The 25,735-nt window shown below is 49.3% G+C and overlaps 1 protein-coding gene across 1 annotated transcript in view; it reads right to left on the reverse strand.

Annotated features, from left to right (window-relative positions):
* Nucleotides 1-675: 675 nt before the first annotated feature.
* Nucleotides 676-25,735, reverse strand: part of CALCRL (calcitonin receptor like receptor) — an 83,721-nt gene continuing 58,661 nt past the window's right edge. Inside the window, exons 8-13 of the mRNA XM_040352082.1 lie at nt 25,120-25,273; nt 16,476-16,536; nt 16,324-16,390; nt 11,454-11,672; nt 6,141-6,182; nt 676-1,027 (exon numbers count right to left, since the gene is read on the reverse strand). Coding sequence (XP_040208016.1) covers nt 806-1,027; nt 6,141-6,182; nt 11,454-11,672; nt 16,324-16,390; nt 16,476-16,536; nt 25,120-25,273 — 765 coding nt within the window. The 3' untranslated portion in view covers nt 676-805. The remainder of the gene's footprint in view (nt 1,028-6,140; nt 6,183-11,453; nt 11,673-16,323; nt 16,391-16,475; nt 16,537-25,119; nt 25,274-25,735) is intronic.

A 25,735-nucleotide genomic window follows, 5' to 3' on the forward strand; every position in this document is an offset into this window, starting at 1 on the left:
GGTTTGGGTGAAATACATCAGGGGAGGGGGTTGTAGGTGGGGACTTTGTGTCTGCTTGCCCGGAGCAATAAAGTTACACCTGGGTTGAATTTTAACTAAGTTCCCTTGGCTTTTTCTCCTTTACATTTACTGGCGGTTGGGGTATAGATGTGCCTTTGGTTGGCTTCTGATACCCAGTATTCCACCCCACCTACATGTAGGTTTGGGTGAAATGCATTAGAGGAGGCGGTCCTAGGTGGGGACTTTGTGTCTTCTTGGCCAGAACAATAAAGTTACAACTGGGTTGAATTTTAACCGAGTTCTGCCGGATTTTTCACCTTTACGTTTACTGGCGGTTGGGGTATAGACGTGCCTTTGGTTGGCTTCTGGTACCCAGTATTCCACCACACCACACTGCACCCCACCTACATGAAGATTTGGGTGAAATGCATCAGAGGAGGGGGTCCTAGGTGGGGACTTTGTGTCTGCTTGCCTGGAACAATAAAGTTACATCTGGCTTTTTCTCCTTTACATTTACTAGCGGTTTGGGTATAGGACGTGGCCTTGGTTGGCTTCCACCACCCGGTCAGCCAGGCCAATACCCCGGAACATCGGGCTGGTGAGCAGAGAACACATTTCCTTATTGGATTCTCCTTGCTGGGTAGGATTCATCGTTTCTATACAAGTGCAAAAACATAAACTTAATACAATTTACAAACTTACTATAAATATGAAATACTGAAAACAAACATAAGATGAGTAGTAGGCCTTGCAGTGGTTACTCCTTGACACACGGACACGCAATCTCGGAGCCGGTACTCGGGATTCACAGGTAGGATTTATCCTGTTTGAAGGACACGTTCTCCATGTCATGGCAGTTTTTCCCGTTCGAGTGCTCGCTGTTATAGTCGTGAGTAAACGTGGTGCCCTGCGCCTCGCTGATGGACGATATGGTGTAGGACGCCGATCGGAGACCCTCAGAATGGGCAAAGCCATTTCCAAACTGGATCCTGTACTGGTTCCAATGTCTTTTTAGAACGCCTTGAACCTAAAAACAAAAACAAACAGACTGCGTGTAAGAAGACCCAACGCTTCCATGTGTTGGTACATGGCTCATCACAGCCTAGGAGGACATTATGGTCTTAAAGCAAGCTGGTCGATAATAGACAGTTATGGATCTGAATATTGCCCATGGTGTGCGGTACGTTTCGCTTTCCGAATTGAAATTCAGACAACATTTTCATTATTCAGAGATTCTAATGTATCCGATTTTCTGAATTACAATAGTAATGATGTTCAACGACTCCTAACTATTAAATTACAGGTATTGGAATTTCCTTTCAAATTAGGCTGTTAGTGAACCTAACGAATACGAATTTATCCAAAGTTACGAAATAACGAATGCCAAATCTACCGTATTTATTGGCGTATAAAGCGCACTTTTTTCCCCTTAAAATCAGAGGAAAATCGTGGGTGCATGTTATACACCGATCCCCACTGTCTCTGAGCGCGACCGACAAAGACCGAGCCGAGCCCAGTGTACTGCGCACTCAGCTAGGCTCGGCTAGGGTCGGCCACGCTTGGCTCCGCCCGCAGCAACGCGAGAGGAGCCGAGAGAAGCTGAGAGGAGCCGAACACACAGGAAATCCGGCTCTGCACAGCTCGACCGAGGCGCCGAACTCAAACACCCCTGCAGACGGACGCGATGGACACCGACAAGGCTGGACGGACCGGCAGACGCACGCGACGGACACCGACAAGGCTGGACGGACCCCGCGCAAGGCCGCAGACGGACGCCGGACAAGGCCGCCGATGGACGCCGGGCAAGACAGCAGACGGACACCGACAAGGCTGGACGGACCCCGCGCAAGGGCGCAGACGGACGCCGGACAAGGCCGCCGATGGACGCCGGGCAAGACAGCAGACGGACACCGACAAGGCTGGACGGACCCCGTGCAAGGCCGCAGACGGACACCGACAGGGCTGAGCATCCAAAATGTACGTTTTTTCCTAAACTTCCCTTCTAAGCTTGGGGTGCAATGCACCGGCGCGCGGTATACCCCGATAAATACGGTATTTATGTCTATCTAAATGGAATGAAACCAAATAAAAATAATAAATAATAATACGTTTTTATTATTATTATTTATTATTTTTCATTTGTTACGTTCCATTCGCTTCCATTTTCTATTACGGATAATTTGTAACTTCGGATAAGTTTGTATTCGTTACGTTCACTAACAGCCAAATTTTAAAGGAAATTCCAATACCTATAATCTAATAGTTAGTAATAGTCATAGTTATTATTCAGATTTTCAAAGTATTCGTGTTTTTGAATTTTCAAATTTTTGTTCTTATTTTTTTGATTTTCGGTCTTTTGAATTTTTGGATTTTCATTCTTATGCCGCGTACACACGATCATTTTTCGGCATGTAAAAAACAACGTTTGTAAAAAAATGTCTTTTAACTGCTTAACGACCGCCGCATGTAAATGTACGTCCACAGAATGGCACGTACAGGCATATGGGCGTACATGTACGTCCCTGCCTTTCCGCGGGTCGGGGGTCTGATCGGGACCCCCCGCTACATGCGACGGTCGGTTCTTCCGTGGGAGAGATCCGGGATGAGGGCGCGGCTATTTGTTTCTAGCCGCCCCCTTGCGGTCGCTCCCCAGAGCTGAAGAACGCGGAGAGCTGTATGTAAACACGGCTTCCCCGTGCTTCACTGTGGCGGCTGCATCGATCGTGTGATCCCTTATGTAGGGAGACTCGATCGATGACGTCACAGCTACAGCCACACCCCCCTACAGTTGTAAACACACACTGGGTGAAGCATAACTCCTACAGCGCCCCCTGTGGTTAACTCCCAAACTGCAACTGTGATTTTCACAATAAACAATGCAATTTAAATGCATTTTTTGCTGTGAAAAATGCCAATTGTCCCAAAAATGTGTCAAAATTGTCCGAAGTGTCCGCCATAATGTCGCAGTCACAAAAAAAATCGCTGATCGCCGCCATTAGTAGTAAAAACAAAAACAAAATAATAAAAATGCAATAAAACTATCCCTTATTTTGTAAACGCTATAAATTTTGCGCAAACCAATCGATAAACGCTTATTGCGATTTTTTGACCAAAAATATGTAGAAGAATATGTATCGGCCTAAACTGAGGAAAAAAATTTTTTTTAGATATGTTTTTGGGGGATATTTATTATAGCAACAAGTAAAAAATAATGAATTTTTTTCAAAATTGTCGCTCTATTTTTGTTTATAGCGCAAAAAATAAAAGCCGCAGAGGTGATCAAATACCACCAAAAGAAAGCTCTATTTGTGGGAAAAAAAGGACGCCAATTTTGTTTGGGAGCCGCGTCGCACGCCCGCGCAATTGTCAGTTAAAGCGACGCAGTGCCGAATCGCAAAACTTGGCCTGGGCATTTAGCTGCCTAAAGGTGGTTAACCACTTAACCCCCGGACCATATTGCTGGTCAAAGACCAGAGCACTTTTTGCGATTCGGCACTGCGTCGCTATAATCGTGTGTACGCGGCATCATTTTTGGATTTCCGAATTTTCTGATTTTTGAATTTCCGAATTTCCAAATTTCCCCTTTTTTTTTTTATGAAACTTGGAATTTTCCAAAAAAAAAAAAAATTCAGAATTTCCGAATATTCTGAAAAATATTGGAAATTTGGATATTTCCGAATGAACGAATTTGTCTAAATTTGTTTGAAAACTAATTTGGAACAAAACCAAATGTCTACTGTACAGGAGGTGTACTACGGAACTCCAGGCACACCGTCAGCACAATATCCTGTAGGTCCAATTACAAGTGAAAGGATGTAAACTGACCAAATTAGCTTCCATGGTTAGCATGGTCAGAAAGGGAGGAAGACACAGGGACTGGTGGGATCACCAGGTAGTTAGAGTGGCCCGGATTCACAAAGCACTTACGCCGGCGTATCTCGAGATACGCCACGTAAGTGTAACTATGCGCCGTCGTATCTGTGCGCCGTGCCCACAAAACTAGATACGCCTGAAAATAGGCTTCCTACGACCGACGTAACTTGCCTACACCGTCGTATCTTGGGCGCATATTTACGCTGGGCGCATTTGCCGCTCCCCTAGATTTTCTATGCACATATGCAAATGAGGGAGATACGCCGATTCACAAACGTAGTTGCGCCCGGCGCATCACATACGCGGTTTGCCTAAGTCGTACGTCCGGCGTAAAGTTATTCCCCATATAGGAGGCGCAACTTATGCAAAGGTATGGACCAGGGAACACAGCCGTCGTATCTTTTGTTGTTTACGTTGTACATGAATATGACTAGGCGTAGGTTACGTTCACGTCGTAGGCAGTGATTCAACGTATCTTAGGCAGTAGTTCCGACGTGATTCTGAGCATGCGCACTGGGATGCGGCCACGGGATGGCGCATGCCCCGTTCATTTTTAGTACTTCTATGGCGCTTGGCCCATCATTTGCATGGGGTCACGCCTCATTAGCATGGCTCACGCCCACTTCCACCTACACTGGCTTACGCCGAGGAAACCCAGCATATCTTTAGGGGGAGTGGGAGCGAGTGCTTTGTGAATCCAGTGCTTGCGCCGGCGTAGCGTAAAAGAGATACGCTACGGCGGCATAAATATGCGCCGATGTCTGTGAATCCGGGCCAATGTCTTGAATTCAGTCTGTAAAGAGAATTAACCCTTAGGTGGAATACAAGGGACAAAGGAGTGCGGTCCCAAAGGTTTACATACATGTTAAAGCCTAACTGAACATGCAGTTCAAGCTAAATGCATTCCAGGTACATCAAAGGAAAAGCGGTGCAAAGACTTCTGGTCCTTTATCTTCATAAAGCAACCAAAGCCTGTCCCCTGCCAGCATGCTGCAGAGGAGGACCCTTTACGCTCTGTGGATAAACAGTGGTCTCTCTGCAGAGGTCCAGCATGCCTCCTGCCCAGCTGGGCATATAGCTCTCCAATCAATGAAGCTGCCTGAGCAGACTTGTTGATAGGAACGCTTGTTCAGGAGGATTTGGTTTGGGGACTGATGTGTGCTGTGTGAGTGCGGCGGATGGCGGTCCGTCTCTTCAATGTGCTGCCAACACAGAGCAGTTTTCACAGCCTGGGGGGGAGGGGAGGGCGGGCAGAGGAGTCTTAAATGGTCATGTAGCTTTAAATAGACTTTAACTGAGAAATGTGTGGTGACTGGGCGCCACGCTTATTGGTTCTTGACCATTACTGCAGACCCTGAGTTGTCAGTAAAAGTGGAGGGGGGGGGGGTCTCACAGCAAGGAGCGTTCACATGTGTGTGCTCCTAGTTCTTTGTTATAACATGGACTGACCAAGCGTCTCTAAGTCATAAAAGCACCATATCCATATTTTATAGTATTTTTATTGGGGTGGATTCAGTAAGCAATTGCGTCTGCGTAACCATAGTTACGCAGCGCAATTGCTTAGCTTTCTGTATTCAGAAAGCTTGTTACGCCGACTGCAGCCTAAGATATGACTGGCATAAGGCTCTTATGCCGTCGTATCTTAGGCTGCATTCTTACGATGGCCGCTAGGTGGCGTTCCCGTAGTGGTCAGCGTAGAGTATGCAAATTGCATACTAACGCCGATTCACAACCCTACGCGCGCCCTACGTACGCATTTTACGTCGTTTACGTTCGTCGGGTTCCGCGTAAGGCTGCTCCTGCTATTAGCAGGGGCAGCCAATGCTAAGTATACCCGTCGTTCACCGCGTCGCGATGTTTGAAAGTTACGTTGTTTGCGTAAGTGAATCGTGAATGGCGCTGGACGCCATTTACGTTCACGTTGAAGCAAATGACGTCCTTGCGACGTCATTTGCCGCAATGCACGTCGGGAAAGTTTCCCGACGGAGCATGTGCACTACGTTCGGCACGGGAACGCGCCTAATTTAAATGATCCATGCCCCCTACGGGATCATTTAAATTACGCGCACTTACGCCGGGCAGTTTTAAGGAGCGCCCGCGCAAATTACGTAGCTACTGCTTCATGAATGAAGCGTAGCGCAGGTAATTTACGGAGGCGCAGCGTTAAAATGGTACGCTGCGCCTCCGTAAGAGGGCGCAATTCGTACCTGAATCCACCCCATTATTTTTATCAAAATTCAGTAAATTCCAGAAAAAAATACACTTACCTCTCCATTGAAGAAACAAAATATCGTAGCCACCAGCAACCCCTAGAGAGAAGAATAATTTATATATCAATGCATACCTCTCCAGAAATGAATGATTATGAGCAATAAATTAATAAATATGGACATTCTCCCAGCATTTTTCATTGATGTAGTGCAAGTCGGGGCCCCTTTAAGCTGCCCTGCAGAATGTCGCTTCCCACTGCAGATTGTTCCCACCCTCCCTGTCCTGTAATAGACAGCTGCAGGGAGAAGGGAGTTAGAAAGGAGGAACCTGATTGGAGGGTTGACCCTACCAACTGGTTTTGGAGCTCTGGGGGAGTGGCTAAGCTGGTGGGATGAGTGCGCCTGGAGCTCAGGAGTGAAGGGGGGTCAGAGATTGCTGCAAGGACTGTGCTGCTGAGAGCTTCAGGGCTGGAGGTGACAATGCATGTGACTTGTAGGGATGAGCTTCGTGTTCGAGTCAAACCCATGTTCGTATGTTCACCAGTTCGTCGAATTAAGAACGTTACGGCCCGTTCGCGCCAAATTCGAGTGACGTGTCACGGCCCATAATTCACTGCGGCATCGCAGTGCATTACTGGCTGATGATTGGCCAAGCATGCACTATGACCCGCATGCTTGGCCAATCACAGCTTGCAAAAAAACGGAGAGCCATAATTGGCCAAAGCTAGGGTGGCTTTGGCCAATTATGGCTCGGGGGATTTAGTACACGCCCCACACTATAAAAGGCCGCCTGCAGGTCGGCCTTGTGCAGTGTGTTGCGGCGGTGGTTAAAGAGAGAGAGAGATTGTAGGTAGATAGAGCAGGCAGGCTAGTCAGTTAAAGTTACAGTGTGTAGAGGATATATATGCATCCCAGGTGTTGTATATATATTTATACACTGTATAGTTTAGCTAGATCAGCTCTTTCTAATTTACTGGCAGGCAGGTGATTGTGCTAGCTGCAGTATTCTCACGTGGTGTACTGCCTGTGTCCTCTGCAGTGTGCACCTAAAGCTACGTGGTGTGTGTACTGTCCGTGTCCTCTGCAGTGTGCACCTAAAGCTACGTGGTGTGTGTACTGCCTGTGTCCTCTGCAGTGTGCACCTAAAGCTACGTGGTGTGTGTACTGCCTGTGTCCTCTGCAGTGTGCACCTAAAGCTACGTGGTGTGTGTACTGCCTGTGTCCTCTGCAGTGTGCACCTAAAGCTACGTGGTGTGTGTACTGTCTGTGTCCTCTGCAGTGTGCACCTAAAGCTACGTGGTGTGTGTACTGCCTGTGTCCTCTGCAGTGTGCACCTAAAGCTACGTGGTGTGTGTACTGCCTGTGTCCTCTGCAGTGTGCACCTAAAGCTACGTGGTGTGTGTACTGCCTGTGTCCTCTGCACATTGTGCACCTAACGTAAAGCTGGTGTTTCTGATATTTACTCCTAGAAGCAGGGATCTGCTCATATTAATACTACAGGCAGGGTATATTGCTGCAAGTACTTTCATGTGGTGTACAGTCTGTGTCCTCTGCAGGCCATTAGTATGTCTGGAAGGACAACAAGGAGAGGCAGAGAGTCACGAGCCGATAAAAGAGGGCAAGCAGGCTCTGCGTCTAGAGGTAACAGTGCTGGTCGTGGACACGGAAGGCAGTAACGTGAGCCCAGAGAGAGCGGGTGCCCAAGAAGGACAACAATCTGGCAGTCATGTTCCCCCAGCTGCAGCATACTGCCAGGTTTTTTACAGTGATGAGGAGGGAGGGGATGATGAGGTCACTGACTCTATGTGGGTGCCTGATACAAGAGAGGAGGAGGAGGAGGCACAGGCACATCTCTAACGAGGCAGGATGCCCTCCAGGGGCCAGCTTAAGGGCAGCACACCAACTGCATCACAATGCAGAGCTACGCATGTGCAGGGCGCTGCTGTCTCTCAGCGTCATTCCAAAAGTTCTTCATCATTAAAATCACTGCTCCAGAAAAAACAACCGTTTAAAAAAAAAAATTCCATTGATACATGTTCCCTGGGGCAAGACCCGGGTTCTCAAACCCGTTTTACGACAATAACTTGCATATTAGGCTTTAAAATTAGCACTTTTGAATTCGAACATTCGAGTCTCATAGACATCAATGGGGTTCTAAATGTTTGCGCGAACGTTCGGTCCATTCGAAAGGTTCTGGTTGCGAACCAAACGGGGGGGTGTTTGGCTCATCCCTGGTGACTTGGGGTTGCTGCAAAGCAGAGGCGTTGCTAGGGGGGTGCGGTCCGCACCGGGTGACACCCGCTAGAGGGGCGACACCATCCGTTTTTTTTTTTTTTAGCTGACATGCCCAGCCTGCCCTGTGCAATCCCAGCCTGCCCTGTACCACCCCAGCCTGCTCTGTGCCACCCCAGCCTGCCCTGTACCACCCCAGCCTGCCCTATATCACCCAGCCTGCCCTGTACCACCCCAGCCTGCCCTGTACCACCCCAAACAGCCCTATAACACCCCAGCCTGCCCTGTACCCCCCAAACAGCCCTGTACCACCCCAGCCTGCCCTGTGCCACCACAGCCTGCCCTGTACCACCCCAGCCTGCCCTGTACCACCCCAAACTTTCCCATGCCACCCCAACTTGCCCTGTGCCACCCTAACTTGCCCTGTACCACCCCAATCTGCCCTATGCCACCATAACTTGCCCTGTACCATCCCAACCTTTCCCATGCCATCCCAACTTGCCCTATGCCACCCTAACTTGCACTATACCACCCAACCTGCCCTGTACCACCCTAACTTGCCCTATACCACCCCAACCTGCCCTATGCAACCCTAACTTTCCCTATACCACCCCAAACTACCCTATATCACCCCAACATGCCCTATACCACCTTAACCTGTCCTATACCACCCCACTACACCAACCTGCCACTATACAACTCTATACTACCCTAACCTGCAACTATACTGCCCTATACTATCATTTACAGGGGCTGGTTTGGGGTGCGCCCCGTGCCCGTGCGCTGCCTGCTTGGTGCTGGGCAGCCTAGACAGAGGGGGGGGTGACACCATATTTTACCGCACCGGGTGACACCAACCCTAGTGACGCCACTGCTGCCAAGGACTGTGCTGCTGAGAGCTTCAGGGCTGAAGGTGGCAAAGCATGTGACTTGGGGTGGCTGCCATGGCTATCAAGGAGTGTGCTGCTGAGAGCTTCAGTGCTGGAGGCAGCTGCACATATTTTGCCAGGGGTCAAGGGCTAACGGTGACACTCTTCACATTTTTTGGAGTTCCTTGGGAATGACTTAGACCTGCAGCCTGTGCGGGTGAGCTGAGTGTGTATAAAGCCCAGGAGTGAAGGGCTCAGACATTGCCGCCAAGAACTATGCTGCTGAGAGCATCAAGGCTAGAGGTGATGATGCATGTGACTTGGGGTTGCTCGCTTGGGCCTGCGGTATGACTGCTGCTGAGGATCTGCCGGGGATCAGTTTACGGCTAATGAGACTGTATTGCTGCTGTGCTGCCTCTGCGAGAACTACAAGGCCACATTTTGCTGTTCCTGTGCTACTGCTGTGGTGTGTTACTGTTTGCTGTGCTATGTGGTGTACTACCCATTCCTGAGCTGTAGGACTGTGACTACAGTTGTGTTGCTACTGTGTGCTAGAGGTGAAGGCTGGAGAGGAGGCCCAACGCCTGGTGGGCTACCTTTTACCTGACTTCAACCTAGAGCTGAGCCCATCAGATGTACTACTCCTCCAAAGGATAAGTCGGGACCTTTGTAGGTGGTGAGAGCACCTTGAAGTGCTAGTTTTGTTATTGTTGTTGTTGTTCCTGCTTACAAAAGAAGTTCTGCCAGGAGGACATTGTGCCTACTTACCTTGGAATTACAAATACTCCCAGCTGGGAGTGAGAGCTCCTAAAAGTAAGCCAAGGGCCCCAACGCAGGCAGGACTAAGATGGTATACCACAGGCCAGTGGCATAGACCTTGGTCTCTTGGCCATAGATAGGCTAGTGGCATAGACCTTGGCCTCTTGGACATACATAGGCCAGTGGCATAGACCTTGGTCTCTTGGCCATAGATAGGCCAGTGGCATAGACCTTGGCCTCTTGGTCATAGATAGGCCAGTGGCTCAGACCTTGGCCTCTTGGTCATAGATAGGTCAGTGTCTCAGACCATGGCCTCTTGGTCACAAAAAGGCCAGTGGCATAGACCTTGGTCTCTTCGTCATAGATAGGCCACTGGCATTCACCTTGGTCTCTTGGTCAAAGATAGGCCAGTGGCATAGACCTTGGTCTCTTGGCCATATATAGGCCAGTAGCATAGACCTTGGTCTCTTGGTCACAGATAGGCCAGTGGCATAGACCTTGGTCTCTTCGTCATAGATAGGCAGTAGCATAGACCTTGGTCTCTTCGTCACAGATAGGCCAGTGGCATAGACCTTGGTCTCGGGGTCATAGATAGGCCAGTGGCATAGACCTTGGTCTCTTCGTCATAGATAGGCCAGTGGTATAGACCTTGGTCTCTTGGTCATATATAGGCCAGTGGCATAGACCTTGGCCTCTTGGTCATAGATAGGCCAGTGGCATAGACCTTGGCCTCTTGGTCATAGATAGGCCAGTGGCATAGACCTTGGCCTCTTGGTCACAGATAGGCCAGTGGCATAGACCTTGGTCTCTTCGTCATAGATAGACCAGTGGCATAGACCTTGGTCTCTTCGTCATATATAGGCCAGTGGCATAGACCTTAGTCTCTTGGTCACAGATAGGCCAGTGGCATAGACCTTGGTCTCGTGGTCATAGATAGGCCAGTAGCATAGACCTTGGTCTCTTGGTCACAGATAGGCCAGTGGCATAGACCTTGGTCTCGTGGTCACAGATAGGCCAGTGGCATAGACCTTGGTCTCGTGGTCACAGATAGGCCAGTGGCATAGACCTTGGTCTTGTGGTCATAGATAGGCCAGTGGCATAGGCCTTGGTCTTTTGGTCATATATAGACCAGTAGCATAGACATTGGTCTCGTGGTCACAGATAGGCCAGTGGCATAGACCTTGGTCTCTTGGCCATATATAGGCCAGTAGCATAGACCTTGGTCTCTTCGTCACAGATAGGCCAGTGGCATAGACCTTGGTCTTGTGGTCATAGATAGGCCAGTGGCATAGACCTTGGTCTCTCGGTCACAGATAGGCCAGTGGCATAGACCATGGTCTCGTGGTCACAGATAGGCCAGTGGCATAGACCTTGGTCTCTTTGTCATAATTTTTCTTTAGATCAGCATTATATTACAAAATGGTTTGCATTGCATTTAAACTCAAGCAAAACCGGAGCGACATTCTAAGGCTACGACTGGCCAAAAATACAAAATTTTCTGCAGCTGTACCTGGTAATTCATGAGAATATGCATGACATAGTCATAGATTTCCTCCGCTATGTGTCCTTCCGGTCTCCATGGCAACAATACAAACTGGATTCCAAGAAGAGGCACGAGGATGAGAGTGGCCCGCACGGCTTTCATGTACAGGTTGGATTCTGCCTGATGCGTCACTTTCAGTTTCGTGATTAAGACACGCACGATGTTCAGCAGAAAGAACAGGTTCACCTAAGAGGAAAGAGAAAAAACACAAAAACATGATTACAAACAATGTATAGAGTTGCTGTCAACTGGCTACAACTCAATGTGAATTACAATGTAACAGCTGACCTAAATGGTAGAGAGATCACATTACATGGACTGCAAGGGTGACCCACAGAATTGGGACTCCCCTCCCCCCTTCCCCTCCACACAAATTTCCTAGCAATCTGGTCAGTGATGAACAGGCTGCCCACTATCATGCAAAGTGCTATTCTGACCACCTGTTCTTTATATTTGACAACCAGGGCCGCCATCAGGGGGGTACAGGCAGTACACCTGTAAGGGGCCTGGGTGGCAACCCCCTTTAAAAAAAAAAAAATGCCCAGATGGCAACCCCCCCCCCTTTTTTTTTCTTTTATTATTTATATATATATATATATATATATATATATATATATATATATATATATATATATATATATATATATATATATATATATATATATATAATTATTATATTATTATTATTATTAAAGGGCCCAGAGATCCCCAGGGCCCCGGATGGCAACCCCCCTTTTTATAATTTTTTATATATATATATATATATATATATATATATATATTTATTAAAGGGCTCAGATGTCCCCAGGGCCCCATGTGGCAAACCCCCCTTTTTTTTTAATAAATGTTTATTTTTGTTTATATATATATTTTTTATTATTATTAAAGGGCCCAGAGGTCCCCAGGGTCCTGGATGGAAACCCTCTTTTTTTTATTTATTTTTTAATATATTTTTTTTATATTTTTGTATTTCTTTTATTATATATATATATCCCCAGGGCCCCCGGATGGCAAACTCCCTTTTTTTTATTTTTTTATAAATGTTTATATATTTTTTTTGTATTATTATTAAAAGGGCCCAGAGGTTCCCAGGGCCCTGGATGGCAACCCCCTTTTTGTATTTATTTTTAAATTTTTATAAATGTTTATAAATGGCAACCCCCCTTTTTTTGTAATTTCTTTTTATAAAAAATAATAATAATTTGTGTATATATATATATTTTTATTAAAGGGCCCAGAGGTCCCCAGCCCCCCCCTGCTTTTCAATTTCAGGCGGCAGCCCCCCAGTTCTCTGCTCCAGGAGGGCCCATGCCTGAAGCTGTGTAAGGGGCCCCATAATTCCTGATGGCGGCCCTGTTGACAACCTTCAAGCAGTGCAAGTCCCCACATGATGGGATACAAATATATAGATGGCCCCTCACGCTACACAGTTTTTGAAGGATCTAAATCAGATTGTGCAAACAGGCTGAACCAGGTTTGGCCAGCTTGCCTGTGAAGGTTCTCATTCACCCACATCATGGAAGATCTAGTAGTAGTTGGTCACACTCGGGACTTGTTTTCTAATGTCGAAGACACTTCACTGCCCATCCAATGGGCTTCCTCAGTTCCTAGGTTTGGCCAGCTTCAGTGGCGTTGCTAGGCAGGCGACACCCGCCAGAGGGGTGACACCCATGGGTAGCGGCACCACTAACACCGCCCGCTGCCCTGTGCCTCGCGTCGCGGCTGTATCCCTCAGCGGAGCGGAACAAAGCCACCTCCTCTTCTCTCTGTTTACATCCACAGAGGAGGAGGAGCCCGTGCTCGAGGGACACACACTGCTCTGTGTATCTGCTGTTCTGTGGTCTGTACGTCTATACTGCTGGGGGTTTGCACTGAGGGGGGGTCTGCACTGAGGTGGTGGTGTCTGAACTAATGTGGGGTCTGCACTGAGGTGGGGGTGTTTGTACTGATGGAGGGGTCTGCACTGAGGGGGGTGTCTGTACTGATGGAGGGGTCTGCACTGAGGTGGGGGTGTCTGTACTGATGGAGGGGTCTGCACTGAGGGGGGTGTCTGTACTGATGGAGGGGTCTGCACTGAGGTGGGGGTGTCTGTACTGATGGAGGGGTCTGCACTGAGGGGGGTGTCTGTACTGATGGAGGGGTCTGCACTGAGAGGGGTGTCTGTACTGATGGAGGGGTCTGCACTGAGGTGGGGGTGTCTGTACTGATGGAGGGGTCTGCACTGAGGGGGGTGTCTGTACTGATGGAGGGGTCTGCACTGAGGTGGGGGTGTCTGTACTGATGGAGGGTTCTGCACTGAGGGGGGTGTCTGTACTCATTCATCTAGTTAATGGAAGATCTAGTAGTAGTAGTTGGTCACACTCAAGACTTGTTCTCTAATGTTGAGAACACTTCGCTGCTCCTCCTATAGGCTTCCTCAGTTCCTAGGTTTGGCCAGTTTGTCTGTGAAGGTTCTCATTCAACCAGGTCATGGTGTATCCAGTGGTAGTTGGTCATACTCAGGACTTGTTTTCTAATGTTGAAGACAATTCTCCGCTCATCCAGTGGGCTTCCTCAGTTCCTATATTTTTCTTCAACCAGGTCATGGTATATCTAGTATTAGTTGGTCACATTTCGGACTTTGTCCGGGTGCCGCCCCCTCTCTCCTGCCACCTCTCTATCACCATAGTTAGATTCATGCATTGCATGAATCTATCTATAGTCGCTGCTGACACCCCCTATTCAGGTGCTCGAATTACAGCAGCGGGGGTGTTATTTGAAAGCACACTGGCTGAAATTGATGGGCACAGTATCAGCAATTGATGGGCACACTGGCAGAAATTGATGGGCACAGTGGCAGCAATTGATGGGCACACTGGCAGAAATTGATGAGTACAGTAGAGGCAATTGATGGGCACAATGGCAGCAATTGATGGGCACACTGGCAGCAATTGATGAGCATACTGGCAGCAATTGATGGGCACAGTAGTGGCAATTGAAGGGCACACTGGCTGAAATTGATGGGCACAGTATCAGCAATTGATGGGCACACTGGCAGAAATTGATGGGCACAGTGGCAGCAATTGATGGGCACAGTAGCGGCAATTGATGCACACTGGCAGCAATTGATGGGCAAACTGGCAGCAATTGATGAGCATACTGGCAGCAATTGATGGGCACAGTAGTGGCAATGGATTGGCACAGTGGCAGCAATTGATAGGCACACTGGCAGCATTTGATGGGTACAGTAGCTGCTTTTGATGACACAGTGGTGGCAATTTATGGGTACAGTGGCGGCAATTGATGGCACAGTGGTGGCAATTTATGGGTACAGTAGCTGCGTTTGATGGCACAGTGGCAGCAATTGATGGCACAGTGGCTGCAATTGATGGGTTTTTTTTCAGTTTGTTTGCGCCCCCCCCAAAAAATGTTAAGCCTTACATTGGGGGTCAGTGTGAAGAATTCCCCTTATAGTTAGCTAAAAAGATAATCAGTGTCTTTGGTTACTAATACCTCTGGAGGAGCTCGAGGGTTCCACAGAATCCTTGGTGAGAAAGGCTGGTCTAAGGATATCTGGACCTCAGTTATGGGGGATGGAGCACCTCAGTTATGGAGATGGAGGACCTCAGTATTGAGGGATGGAGGACCTCAGTATTGAGGGATGGAGGACCTCAGTTATGGGGGATGGAGGATCTCAGTATTGAGGGATGGAGGACCTCAGTTATGAGGGATGGAGGACCTCAGTTATGAGGGATGGAGGACCTCAGTTATGGGGGATGGAGGACCTCAGTTATGGGGGATGGAGGACCTCAGTTATGAGGGATGGAGGACCTCAGTTATGGGGGATGGAGGACCTCAGTTATGGGGGATGGAGGACCTCAGTTATGGGGGATGGAGGACCTCAGTTATGGGGGATGGAGGACCTCAGTTATGAGGGATGGAGGACCTCAGTTATGAGGGATGGAGGACCTCAGTTATGGGGGATGGAGGACCTCAGTTATGGGGGATGGAGGACCTCAGTTATGGGGGATGGAGGACCTCAGTATTGAGGGATGGAGGACCTCAGTTATGGGGGATGGAGGACCTCAGTTATGAGGGATGGAGGACCTCAGTTATGGGGGATGGAGGACCTCAGTTATGGGGGATGGAGGACCTCAGTTATGGGGATGGAGGACCTCAGTTATGGGGGATGGAGGACCTCAGTTATGGGGGATGGAGGACCTCAGTTATGGGGGATGGAGGACCTCAGTTATGGGGGATGGAGGACCTCAGTTATGGGGGATGGAGGACCTCAGTATTGAGGGATGGAGGACCTCAGTTATGGGGGATGGAGGACCTCAGTTATGAGGGATGGAGGACCTCAGTTATGGGGGATGGAGGACCTCAGTTATGGGGGATGGAGGACCTCAGTTATGGGGATGGAGGACCTCAGTTATGGGGGATGGAGGACCTCAGTTATGGGGGATGGAGGACCTCAGTATTGAGGGATGGAGGACCTCAGTATTGAGGGATGGAGGACCTCAGTTATGGGGGATGGAGGACCTCAGTATTGAGGGATGGAGGACCTCAGTATTGAGGGATGGAGGACCTCAGTTATGGGGGATGGGGGACCTCAGTTATGGGGGATGGAGGACCTCAGTTATGGGGGATGGAGGACCTCAGTTATGAGGGATGGAGGACCTCAGTTATGGGGGATGGAGGACCTCAGTTATGGGGGATGGAGGACCTCAGTTATGGGGGATATGTTCTAAAGAGATCATTGCTGGTACATCATTGACTCATTGCACACAATGTCGCTCTTTTATACTCGATATAAAGTGAACAGAAGTGGGATAAAATGAATAAATATAATACATACCAATAAAGCCGCACAAATGGGTCCATGAATAATATAAAGCAAATGAGTGTCAGAACTTATCCAGCAGCTAAACAGAAAAGAGAAGGTTAGAGAGAATATTCTACACTTACAGTGCCATTCAATTACTCACTACAAATGTATTTTTCACTTACTTGTCGTTATAATAAATACTTCTCGCCACGGCGTGTATGCATGCTGGAATCAGAGGGAACCCTGGGAGGAAAGGAATAGAAAGGGTTGAAATGTGAACCTCTCTTCAGGTAAGTTGGCCAAGCCTAGAGTCCCTCAGCTCCTGAATAACCAACATTTAAAGTGCTCTGATTACCATTATCAACTATAGGAAAATGTAAATAAAAACCCACATTTTGGGTTGTCCCCAGAACAGGAATAGTGCGGATATTTTCCAATCAGGATAACTGAGGTCCTCCAATCTCCATAACTGAGGTCCTCCAATCCCCATAACTGAGGTCCTCCAATCCCCATAACTGAGGTCCTCCAATCCCCCATAACTGAGGTCCTCCAATCCCCCATAACTGAGGTCCTCCAATCCCCCATAACTGAGGTCCTCCATCCCCCATAACTGAGGTCCTCCATCCCCCATAACTGAGGTCCTTCACCCCCCATAACTGAGGTCCTCCATCCCCCATAACTGAGGTCCTTCACCCCCCATAACTGAGGTCCTCCATCCCCCATAACTGAGGTCCTTCACCCCCCATAACTGAGGTCCTCCATCGCCCATAACTGAGGTCCTCCATCCCTCATAACGGAGGTCCTCCATCCCCCATAACAGAGGTCCTCCATCCCCCATAACGGAGGTCCTCCATCCCCCATAATGGAGGTCCTCCATCCCCCATAACGGAGGTCCTCCATCCCCCATAACAGAGGTCCTCCACCCCCCATAACTGAGGTCCTCCATTGCCCATAACTGAGGTCCTCCATCCCTCATAACTAAGGTCCTCCATCCCCCATAACTGAGGCCCTTCATCCCCCATAACTGAGGTCCTCCATCCCCTATAACTGAGGTCCTCCATCGCCCATAACTGAGGTCCTCCATCCCCTATAACTGAGGTCCTCCATCCCCCATAACTGAGGCCCTTCATCCCCCATAACTGAGGTCCTCCATTCCCTATAACTGAGGTCCTCCATCCCCCATAACTGAGGTCCTCCATTCCCCATAACTGAGGCCCTTCATCCCCCATAACTGAGGTCCTCCATCCCCTATAACTGAGGTCCTCCATCCCCTATAACTGAGGTCCTCTATCGCCCATAACTGAGGTCCTCCAGCCCACATAACTGAGGTCCTCCATCCCCTATAACTGAGGTCCTCCATCCCTCATAACTAAGGTCCTCCATTCCCAATAATTGAGGTCCTCCATTCCCCATATCTGAGGTCCTCCATCCCCCATAACTGAGGTCCTCTATCCCCCATAACTGAGGTCCTCTATCCCCCATAACTGAGGTCCTCTATCCCCCATAACTGAGGTCCTCCATCCTCTATAACTGAGGTCCTCCATCGCCCATAACTGAGGTCCTCAATCCCTCATAACTAAGGTCCTCCATCGCCCATAACTGAGGTCCTCCATCCCCCATAACTGAGGTCCTCCATCCCCCATAACTGAGGTCCTCCATCCCCCATAACTGAGGTCCTCCAGCCCACATAACTGAGGTCCTCCAGCCCACATAACTGAGGTCCTCCATCCCCCATAACTGAGGTCCTCCATCCCCCATAACTGAGGTCCTCCATCCCCCATAACTGAGGTCCTCCATCCCCCATAACTGAGGTCCTCCATCCCCCATAACTGAGGTCCTCCATCCCCCATAACTGAGGTCCTCCATCCCTCATAACTGGGGTCCACCATCCCCCATAACTGAGGTCCTCCATCCCCCATAACTGAGGTCCTCCATCCCTCAACACTAAGGTCCTCCATCCCCCATAACTGAGGTCCTCCATTCCACATAACTGAGGTCCTCCACCCCCCATAACTGAGGTCCTCCATCCCTCATAACTGAGGTCCTTCATCCCCCATAACTGAGGTCATCCATCCCTCATAACTGAGGTCCTCCATCCCCATAACTGAGGTCCTCCATCCCCCATAACTGAGGTCCTCCATCCCCCATAACTGAGGTCCTCCATCCCCCATAACTGAGGTCCTCCAGCCCACATAACTGAGGTCCTCCAGCCCACATAACTGAGGCCATCCATCCCCCATAACTGAGGTCCTCCATCCTCCATAACTGAGGTCCTCCATCCCCCATAACTAAGGTCCTCCATACCCCATAACTAAGGTTCCCCATCCCCATAAATGGGATCATCCAGCCCACATAACTTAGGTCCTCCAGCTCAAATATCAGAGCCCCCCACAACATCAGATTCCCTCCTTACATCATGGCCCCCATCAAAGTCCATCTGAGTCTCTCTTACTTTAGGATTCCCATCAGTGTTCTCATTACATCAGAGTCCCCCCTCACATCAGGGACTCTATCACAGCCATCTTCCCTAACCCACCACACACATAAGAGTCCTTATTAGAGCCCCCCTTATATAAGAGTCCCCATCAGAGTCCCCCTTACATCAGGGTCCCTATCAGTTTCCTCTTTACACCAGACTCCCCCCTTACACCAGGGTCCGCATTATTTCCCCCTCCAACCTCAGAGTCCCTATAGGGCAGGGGTGTTAAACTCAATTTCATCGTGGGCCGCATCAGCATTATGATTGCCCTCAAAAGGGCCGGTTGTCTCTGTAAGATTAGATGTCTCTTAGATGTCTCCCCATATATTAAATGTCAAGAGCCACCCCACCATCAAAAGCTGAGTCCCCCACCCTCCCTTACATCACAGTGCACCCCCTTTCCTTATTCTGCTACTGGGAAGAAGCTGGATGCATTGCTTGAAAGCAGAAAGTAAGGGTCTGGAGGAGGACCAGAGGAGGGCTGGAGCTTTCCTGCAGCTGCAGGAGAGGTGTGAGGGCCACATGATATGGCCTGGAGGGCCGGATTCGGCCCGTGGGCCTTCTGTTTGACACCTGTGCTATAGGGGCTCCCCTTACATCAGAGTTTCCCTTATATCAGAGCCCCCAGCAGAGTCCGCTGCTACATCATGGTAACCATCAGAGTCTCCCTTACATCAGAGTCCCAATCACAGGGCCAGATGCACAAAGAAGTTACGCTGGCGTATCTATTGATACGCCGCGTAACTTCTACTTTGCTCCGGCGTATCTTTGTTTTGTATCCACAAAACAAGATACGCCTAAAGCTGGGCTAGATCCGACTGGCGTACGTCTTAGTACGCCGTTGGATCTAAGGTGCATATTTACGCTGGCCGCTAGGTGGCGCTTCCGTCGATCTCTGCGTTGAGTATGCAAATTAGCTAGATACGGCGATCCACAAATGTACGTCCGGCCGGCGCATTTTTTTACGTTGTTTCCGTAAGGCTTTTTTCGGCGTATAGTTACCCCTGCTACATGAGGCGTACGCAATGTTAAGTATGGCCGTCGTTCCTGCGTCAAATTTTTAAATTTTGTACGTCGTTTGCGTAAGTCGTTCGCGAATAGGGCTTTGCGTAGAATGACGTTCACGTCGTAAGCATTGGCTTGTTGCGGGTTTATTTCGAGCATGCGCACTGGGATACCCCCACGGACGGGTAAAAAAAACGTCATTTACGTCGAGTCAAGACGTATTAACATAAAACACGCCCCCGTCACATACATTTGAATTGCGTGCCCTTACGCCAGGAGATTTACGCTACGCCGCTGTAACTTTAGAGGCAAGTGCTTTGTGAATACAGCACTTGCCTCTCAAAGTTGCGGCGGCGTAGCGTTACTAAGATACGCTACGCCTGCATAAAAATACGATCCGCTACGTGGATCTGGGCCAGAGTCTTCTTCACATCAAGCCAAAGAAGACAACATAGGCAGCTTCTGCTGACCTGAATCACATTGTGTGCACATTGAGGATATGACCCCGGGCGTGGGTTGGATAATATCTGCTCTCAAGCCAGATCTGGCCCCAGGGCCGTCGTTTGGAGACCCCTGGATTAGAGAATGGTCAACATAAAAAAAAAAAAAAGATTGTTACATGTAGGAGGGGAATGTCAGACTTGGTCTGGGTGGGGATTGGCTAAACACAAGAAACAGCAAAGTATTCCTAATCTCCGAAAAGCCCAACACCCGACTCTTTCTGAGGAACAAAACATTATTTTTCACAAACTTATCTTCCGATTTATCATCAGCGCCAAGCAGAGGAAGCGCGACTGCTAATTGGTTTTATGTCAACTCTTCCGAAATAGACGGCAATCTTCTGGAAGGATCAAAGCGCGTCGGCACACGCCTCAGTCCTCCGAGATATCCTTCGTTATTATCTTCTGACTGACACATAAAAAACAATCACCGCTTACGCGATTCAACCCAAAGGGGCCCTAGTCACAGCTTTGTCTAAGGCCCCTCCAGACAGAAATGCGCCGGCGCTGCTTGTCTTCATGTGTCGCTCCTAAGCGGCGGTCAATGTGAAGTCAGCTCATAAAAAGTGAGCTGTTAGATGTAAAGCACTAATATGTTCATAAAACACTCTAAGGAAAGGCAAATAACCTTTCTAATCATTAAAATCCAGCGGTCACATGACTGCAGGGCTCAGTTGCAATGCCTGTTCTGCATGGCAGGGGGCGTCTTTACATAGGAGGCATCTGGTCAGCAGTCATGTGACACTGGTGCGGGGAATGTCCATCTTTGCTGCCCAGCATGTTGCTTCCGGCACTGGCAGGCATTGTCGCTGTGAATGCCACCTATGCATGCCTTTGGGGCAGTGGAGGCCTCTCGGCCCCTTAATCTAAATGCAGGGCACCGGACGCATGGATTTCTATAAAAGATTTTTTTTTTAAAGAACATGATTGGAGCCTGAGGCTCTAATTGGCTTAAAAAAAGGGTGGGCTCGGGGCGCAGAGCACTACGCCCCGAGCCCACCCTGTTGTGTGACATTAGCAAATTATTATTCGCTAATGTCTTCCCGTTTCTCCCATTGCTCCAGCCCGCCATCGCACACCATTGACAACACCGCCCCCCCCCCCCCCCCAAGGCACTGGATCGCCCTTTCACCTGTCAGGCCCTCGTCAGACCCGCACTTACCCCGTGCAGTTCACAGCTGCCGTGATGGCTTCCTCCCTCTATCTCCTCCGTGTCCCGGCCGTTGCTTCTCCTCCTGGCCAATGGGGTCTTCCGACTCCTGGCCAATGGTCGATTGGCCGGGAGGAGAAGTGATGGCCGGAACACGGAGGAGACGGAGGGGGGAAGCCGCAGCTGTGAACTGCACGGGGTAAGTACAGGGCTGTCTTATGGCTCTGCACACCATTGACAACACCGCCCCCCCCCCCGGGCTCCAGCTTGCCCTCTCACCCCTGCGGTGACAGCTCCTCCGCGTCCCGGCCATCGCTTCTCCTCCCGGCCAATCGGGTCTTAGGACTTCCAGCCAATGGTGTCTTAGGACTCCCGGTCAATCACAAAGCACGTCCTCAGACCCCATTGGCTGGGAGTCCTAAGACACCATTCCGTAGACCTGATTGGCCAGGAGGAGAAGCAATGGCTGGGACACAGAGGAGATAGAGGGGGTGAGAGGGCGAGCCGGAGCCCGGGGGGGTGTTGTCAATGTCATTCATTACTGCGGATCATTCGTTACTGTGGATCATTAGTTAAATCGGATCATTCGTTACTTCGGATCATTCGTTACTTCGGATCATTCGTTACTGCGGATATAGCAATGCCACTGAACGCCACTATTTACGTATGAATGTCGATTATTTAAAAGTAAACACAGGGGCCCAGATTCAAGAAGCAATTGCGCCCGTGTAACCATAAGTTACACGGCGCAATTGCTTACTTGCTCCGGTGTAACGAGTGCTCCTGATTCAGGAACCTCGTTACACCGACTGCAGCCTAAAATCTGCGCGGCATAAACTTGACCAAGTCAGAAGCCATGGGGGTGGGAATCTCACGGGAACTAATGTCGCACCTTAAAGATAACTTCCATTTTAGCTGGACGGAAGTGGCGCTGAAATACTTGGGAACGTTTATACCCCCCTCCTTCTCCCAGGTATACAGACTTAACTTCCCCCCCCCTACTGAGGGAGGTCCAAAAGCTACTTCTCCAATGGACAGGAGGCCTCCACTCGTGGGTAGGACGCTGCAACATCCTTAAAATGACGGTGCTCCCCAAATTCCTATACCTACTACAGGCACTCCCGGTCTTTATCCCGGGAAGCTACTTTAAACTAGTGCACTCTGCATTTACTCGGTTCTTATGGGCGGGAAAGAGGCCTCGTATACAGAGAAATACACTCTCCCTACCGAAGCTCCACGGGGGATTAGCTCTCCCGGATGTACGGAAGTACTACCACGCCGCACAATTGGTACGCCTCCTAGACTGGGTTCGGATAGAACAGGAGCAATCTGACATACCAGGCTCCCTGGTGCCTGAAAGATCTGCCCACGCGGTTCGCGAAACACCCACTGATGGGGAACACGGCTAAAGTCTGCGCGCGTCTATTCACACAATACTCCCTATCCGGTCAGAACTCCCCCCTCCGCCCCGTTATCGGACACCCCAAATTTGACCCTGGACTCTGGGACCGTAGATTTCTGGACCTTAGCAAAACGGGGTTTTTCCAGGTATCACATTTCTGCACGAACGGGAGGTGGAAAACGGCGACGGAACTAGCAGACCCTAACGGGGTGTTTAGACTCGACTTCCTAAGGGCGAACCAACTGAGCCACTTCCTAGGTAGCCCCCCCCCCCCCAGAGGAACTCTGCACAGAGACGGGAACACTGTCCCATGCACTTTCCCTAATGTACTCCTTGCTGAACACCCCCCCTGACGGACACCAGATCTCGGCCCTTGTTAAATGGGAAAAAGACCTAAACACTCAATTCTCTCCACTCAAAAGGCAAAACATACTGCGATTTACGCACAAGTCATCAATTTGTTCCAAAACACAGGAGACGAATTATAAGATCCTCATGCGCTGGTATAAAACCCCTGATCTACTGAACAAAATCTTGCCTGCCTCCGACGCCACTTGCTGGAGATGCAAACAGGACAGAGGTACAATCCTTCATATTTTCTGGTCTTGTCCCCGGGTTGGGGGATTCTGGGGGGAGGTATGCCGCATTGTCCAGAAATTTACAGAGAGAACGGTGCCGGATGACCCGGCGTACTTTCTGCTCCACGCGACGGATTGGCCGGCTGGAGCCTATAAAAAAATCGATTGTCCGCCACCTCCTGGACGCGGCTAGGGCATGCGTGCCCCTCCACTGGAAGTCCCCCCACCCGCCGACGACGGCAACATGGCTCAGGAAGGTAGACGAGATCAGCCGCATGGAGGACCTGGTGCTCTCTGGCCAACAACGACAGGAAGCATACACCAAAACATGGCAACTCTGGAATATGTTTAAATATTCGGAGGAAGGATCAGTCCGACCATATAAGACTCACCCACTGATCCCCCGACTCTGTAAAACCCAGTGGATACACTGGGCCCCCTAGGGACACTCTTGGACGTCCCTGCCTGCGCAGCCCCCCCCCCCCACGTCTCTATCCCCTCCCCAACTTTTTCTATCTTTCTTTTCTTACCTTTGATATTCTAGCTTTCCTACATCTCCTTAAGGAAAACGCGAAAACTAGGAAGGGGGACTGGACCTCTTGGACCTACAGCCCTGTTCCATATACGCATCCATACGACTTCACCTACTTAATGACGAAAGGCAGCTGGAGATCTCTCAAGGCCGCTACTCGTTATCTAAGGGTAAGCCGTACTGACCCTCGAGCCGTGTCTCTTCCGCCATTTCGGAGGGGCATGGTTCCGAGGAGGAAACGTTAATGATAAAAACGTGTGCGATGCCCTGCTATGCTACTATTTCTCTTGATGCCTTTTTAATGCCTGTGTTGACTGTGTTGTCAATGTCATACTGTCTGTAAATTCTATGGCCCGGGACGGGCAGGTTCCTCTGTTTATAAATAAAAAATGTTGAAAAATAAAAATCTGCGCGGCATAAGGCACTTATGCCTCGCAGATTTTAGGCTGCATTCTTGTGCTTGCCGCTAGGGGGCGCTCCCATTGTGTATCAGCGTGTAGTATGCAAATTGCATACTACCAACTGATTCACAAACTTGCGCGGGCCCCGCGCAAGCCAGGTACGGAGTTTCCGTACGGCATCTTTAGCGCAAGGCTGCCCCTTCTAATAGTAGGGGCAGCCAATGCTAAAGTATAGCCGCCGTTCCCGCGACGTGAAATTTGAATTTCACGGCGTTTGCGTAAGTGCTTCGTGAATGGCGCTGGACGCCATTCACGTTCACTTTGAAGCAAATGACGTCCTTGCGACGTCATTTGCCGCAATGCACGTCGGGAGCGCGCCTAATTTAAATGATTCGGGATCATTTAACTTGCGCGCGCTTACGCCGGGCAAATTTGCCGGCGCGCCCTCGCAGTTCACGTGAATCGAGGGCAGCGCAAAATATTTGCGGGGGCGCAGGGCAAAATCGTTGCCCTGCTCCCCCGCAAATATCGCGCAAATGTACCTGAATCTGGCCCAGGGTCTGCAGGGTCTGCAGGTGAGTCAACCATACACAATAGGGCAGAGCTGGGCAGCATTAGTAGTAGAATTTCACACTGAGATATCGGGACACAGCACAGGACAAAGGGAATTCAATCCAGGATAGTTGACAACAATGACAGGGCCCAGGGCAGCTTCCCCTTTTGCCCCTGCCTAAAAAAAACGGCAAACAAAATGTTGATAAAGACTCGGAATATCTTACCCCATCCTAGTAAGTAATACCAGATCAGATGCTGCTTCTCAGCGAAGACGGCCACCACGATGAGCGTATGGAGGTAGATCCCCTCACACAGCATCCAGAAGTAATTACACCCCATCAGATAGAAGTGGATGAACTGGGAGATTTTGCAGCTCACCTGTCATCGTAATAAATAAAAGTTAAAGGTTATTAATGTAAATCAAATCGATTTTTTTAAATCAGATTTTTTTTTCCATTTTTTTTTTTTTTAACCACTTGCCCACCGCGCCTATTCCGGCACTTCTCTCCTTCATGTAAAAATCACAATTCTTTTGCTAAAAAATTAATCAGAACCCCCCAAACATTATATATATATTTTTTAGCAGACACCCTAGGGAATAAAATGGCCGTCATTGCAACTTTTTTTCTCGCACGGTATTTGCGCAATCATATTTCAAAAACACCTTTTTTTAGGGAAAAAAACTGTTTCATGAATTAAAAAATAACAAAACAGTAAAGTTAGCCCAATTTTTTCGTATAATGTGAAAGATGATGTTACGCCGAGTAAACAGATACCTAACATGTCGCGCTTTAAAATTGCGCACACTCATGGAATGGCGCCAAACTTCGGTACTTAAAA

The sequence above is a fragment of the Rana temporaria genome, chromosome 5 (assembly GCF_905171775.1).
Source record: "Rana temporaria chromosome 5, aRanTem1.1, whole genome shotgun sequence".
NCBI lineage: Eukaryota > Metazoa > Chordata > Amphibia > Anura > Ranidae > Rana > Rana temporaria.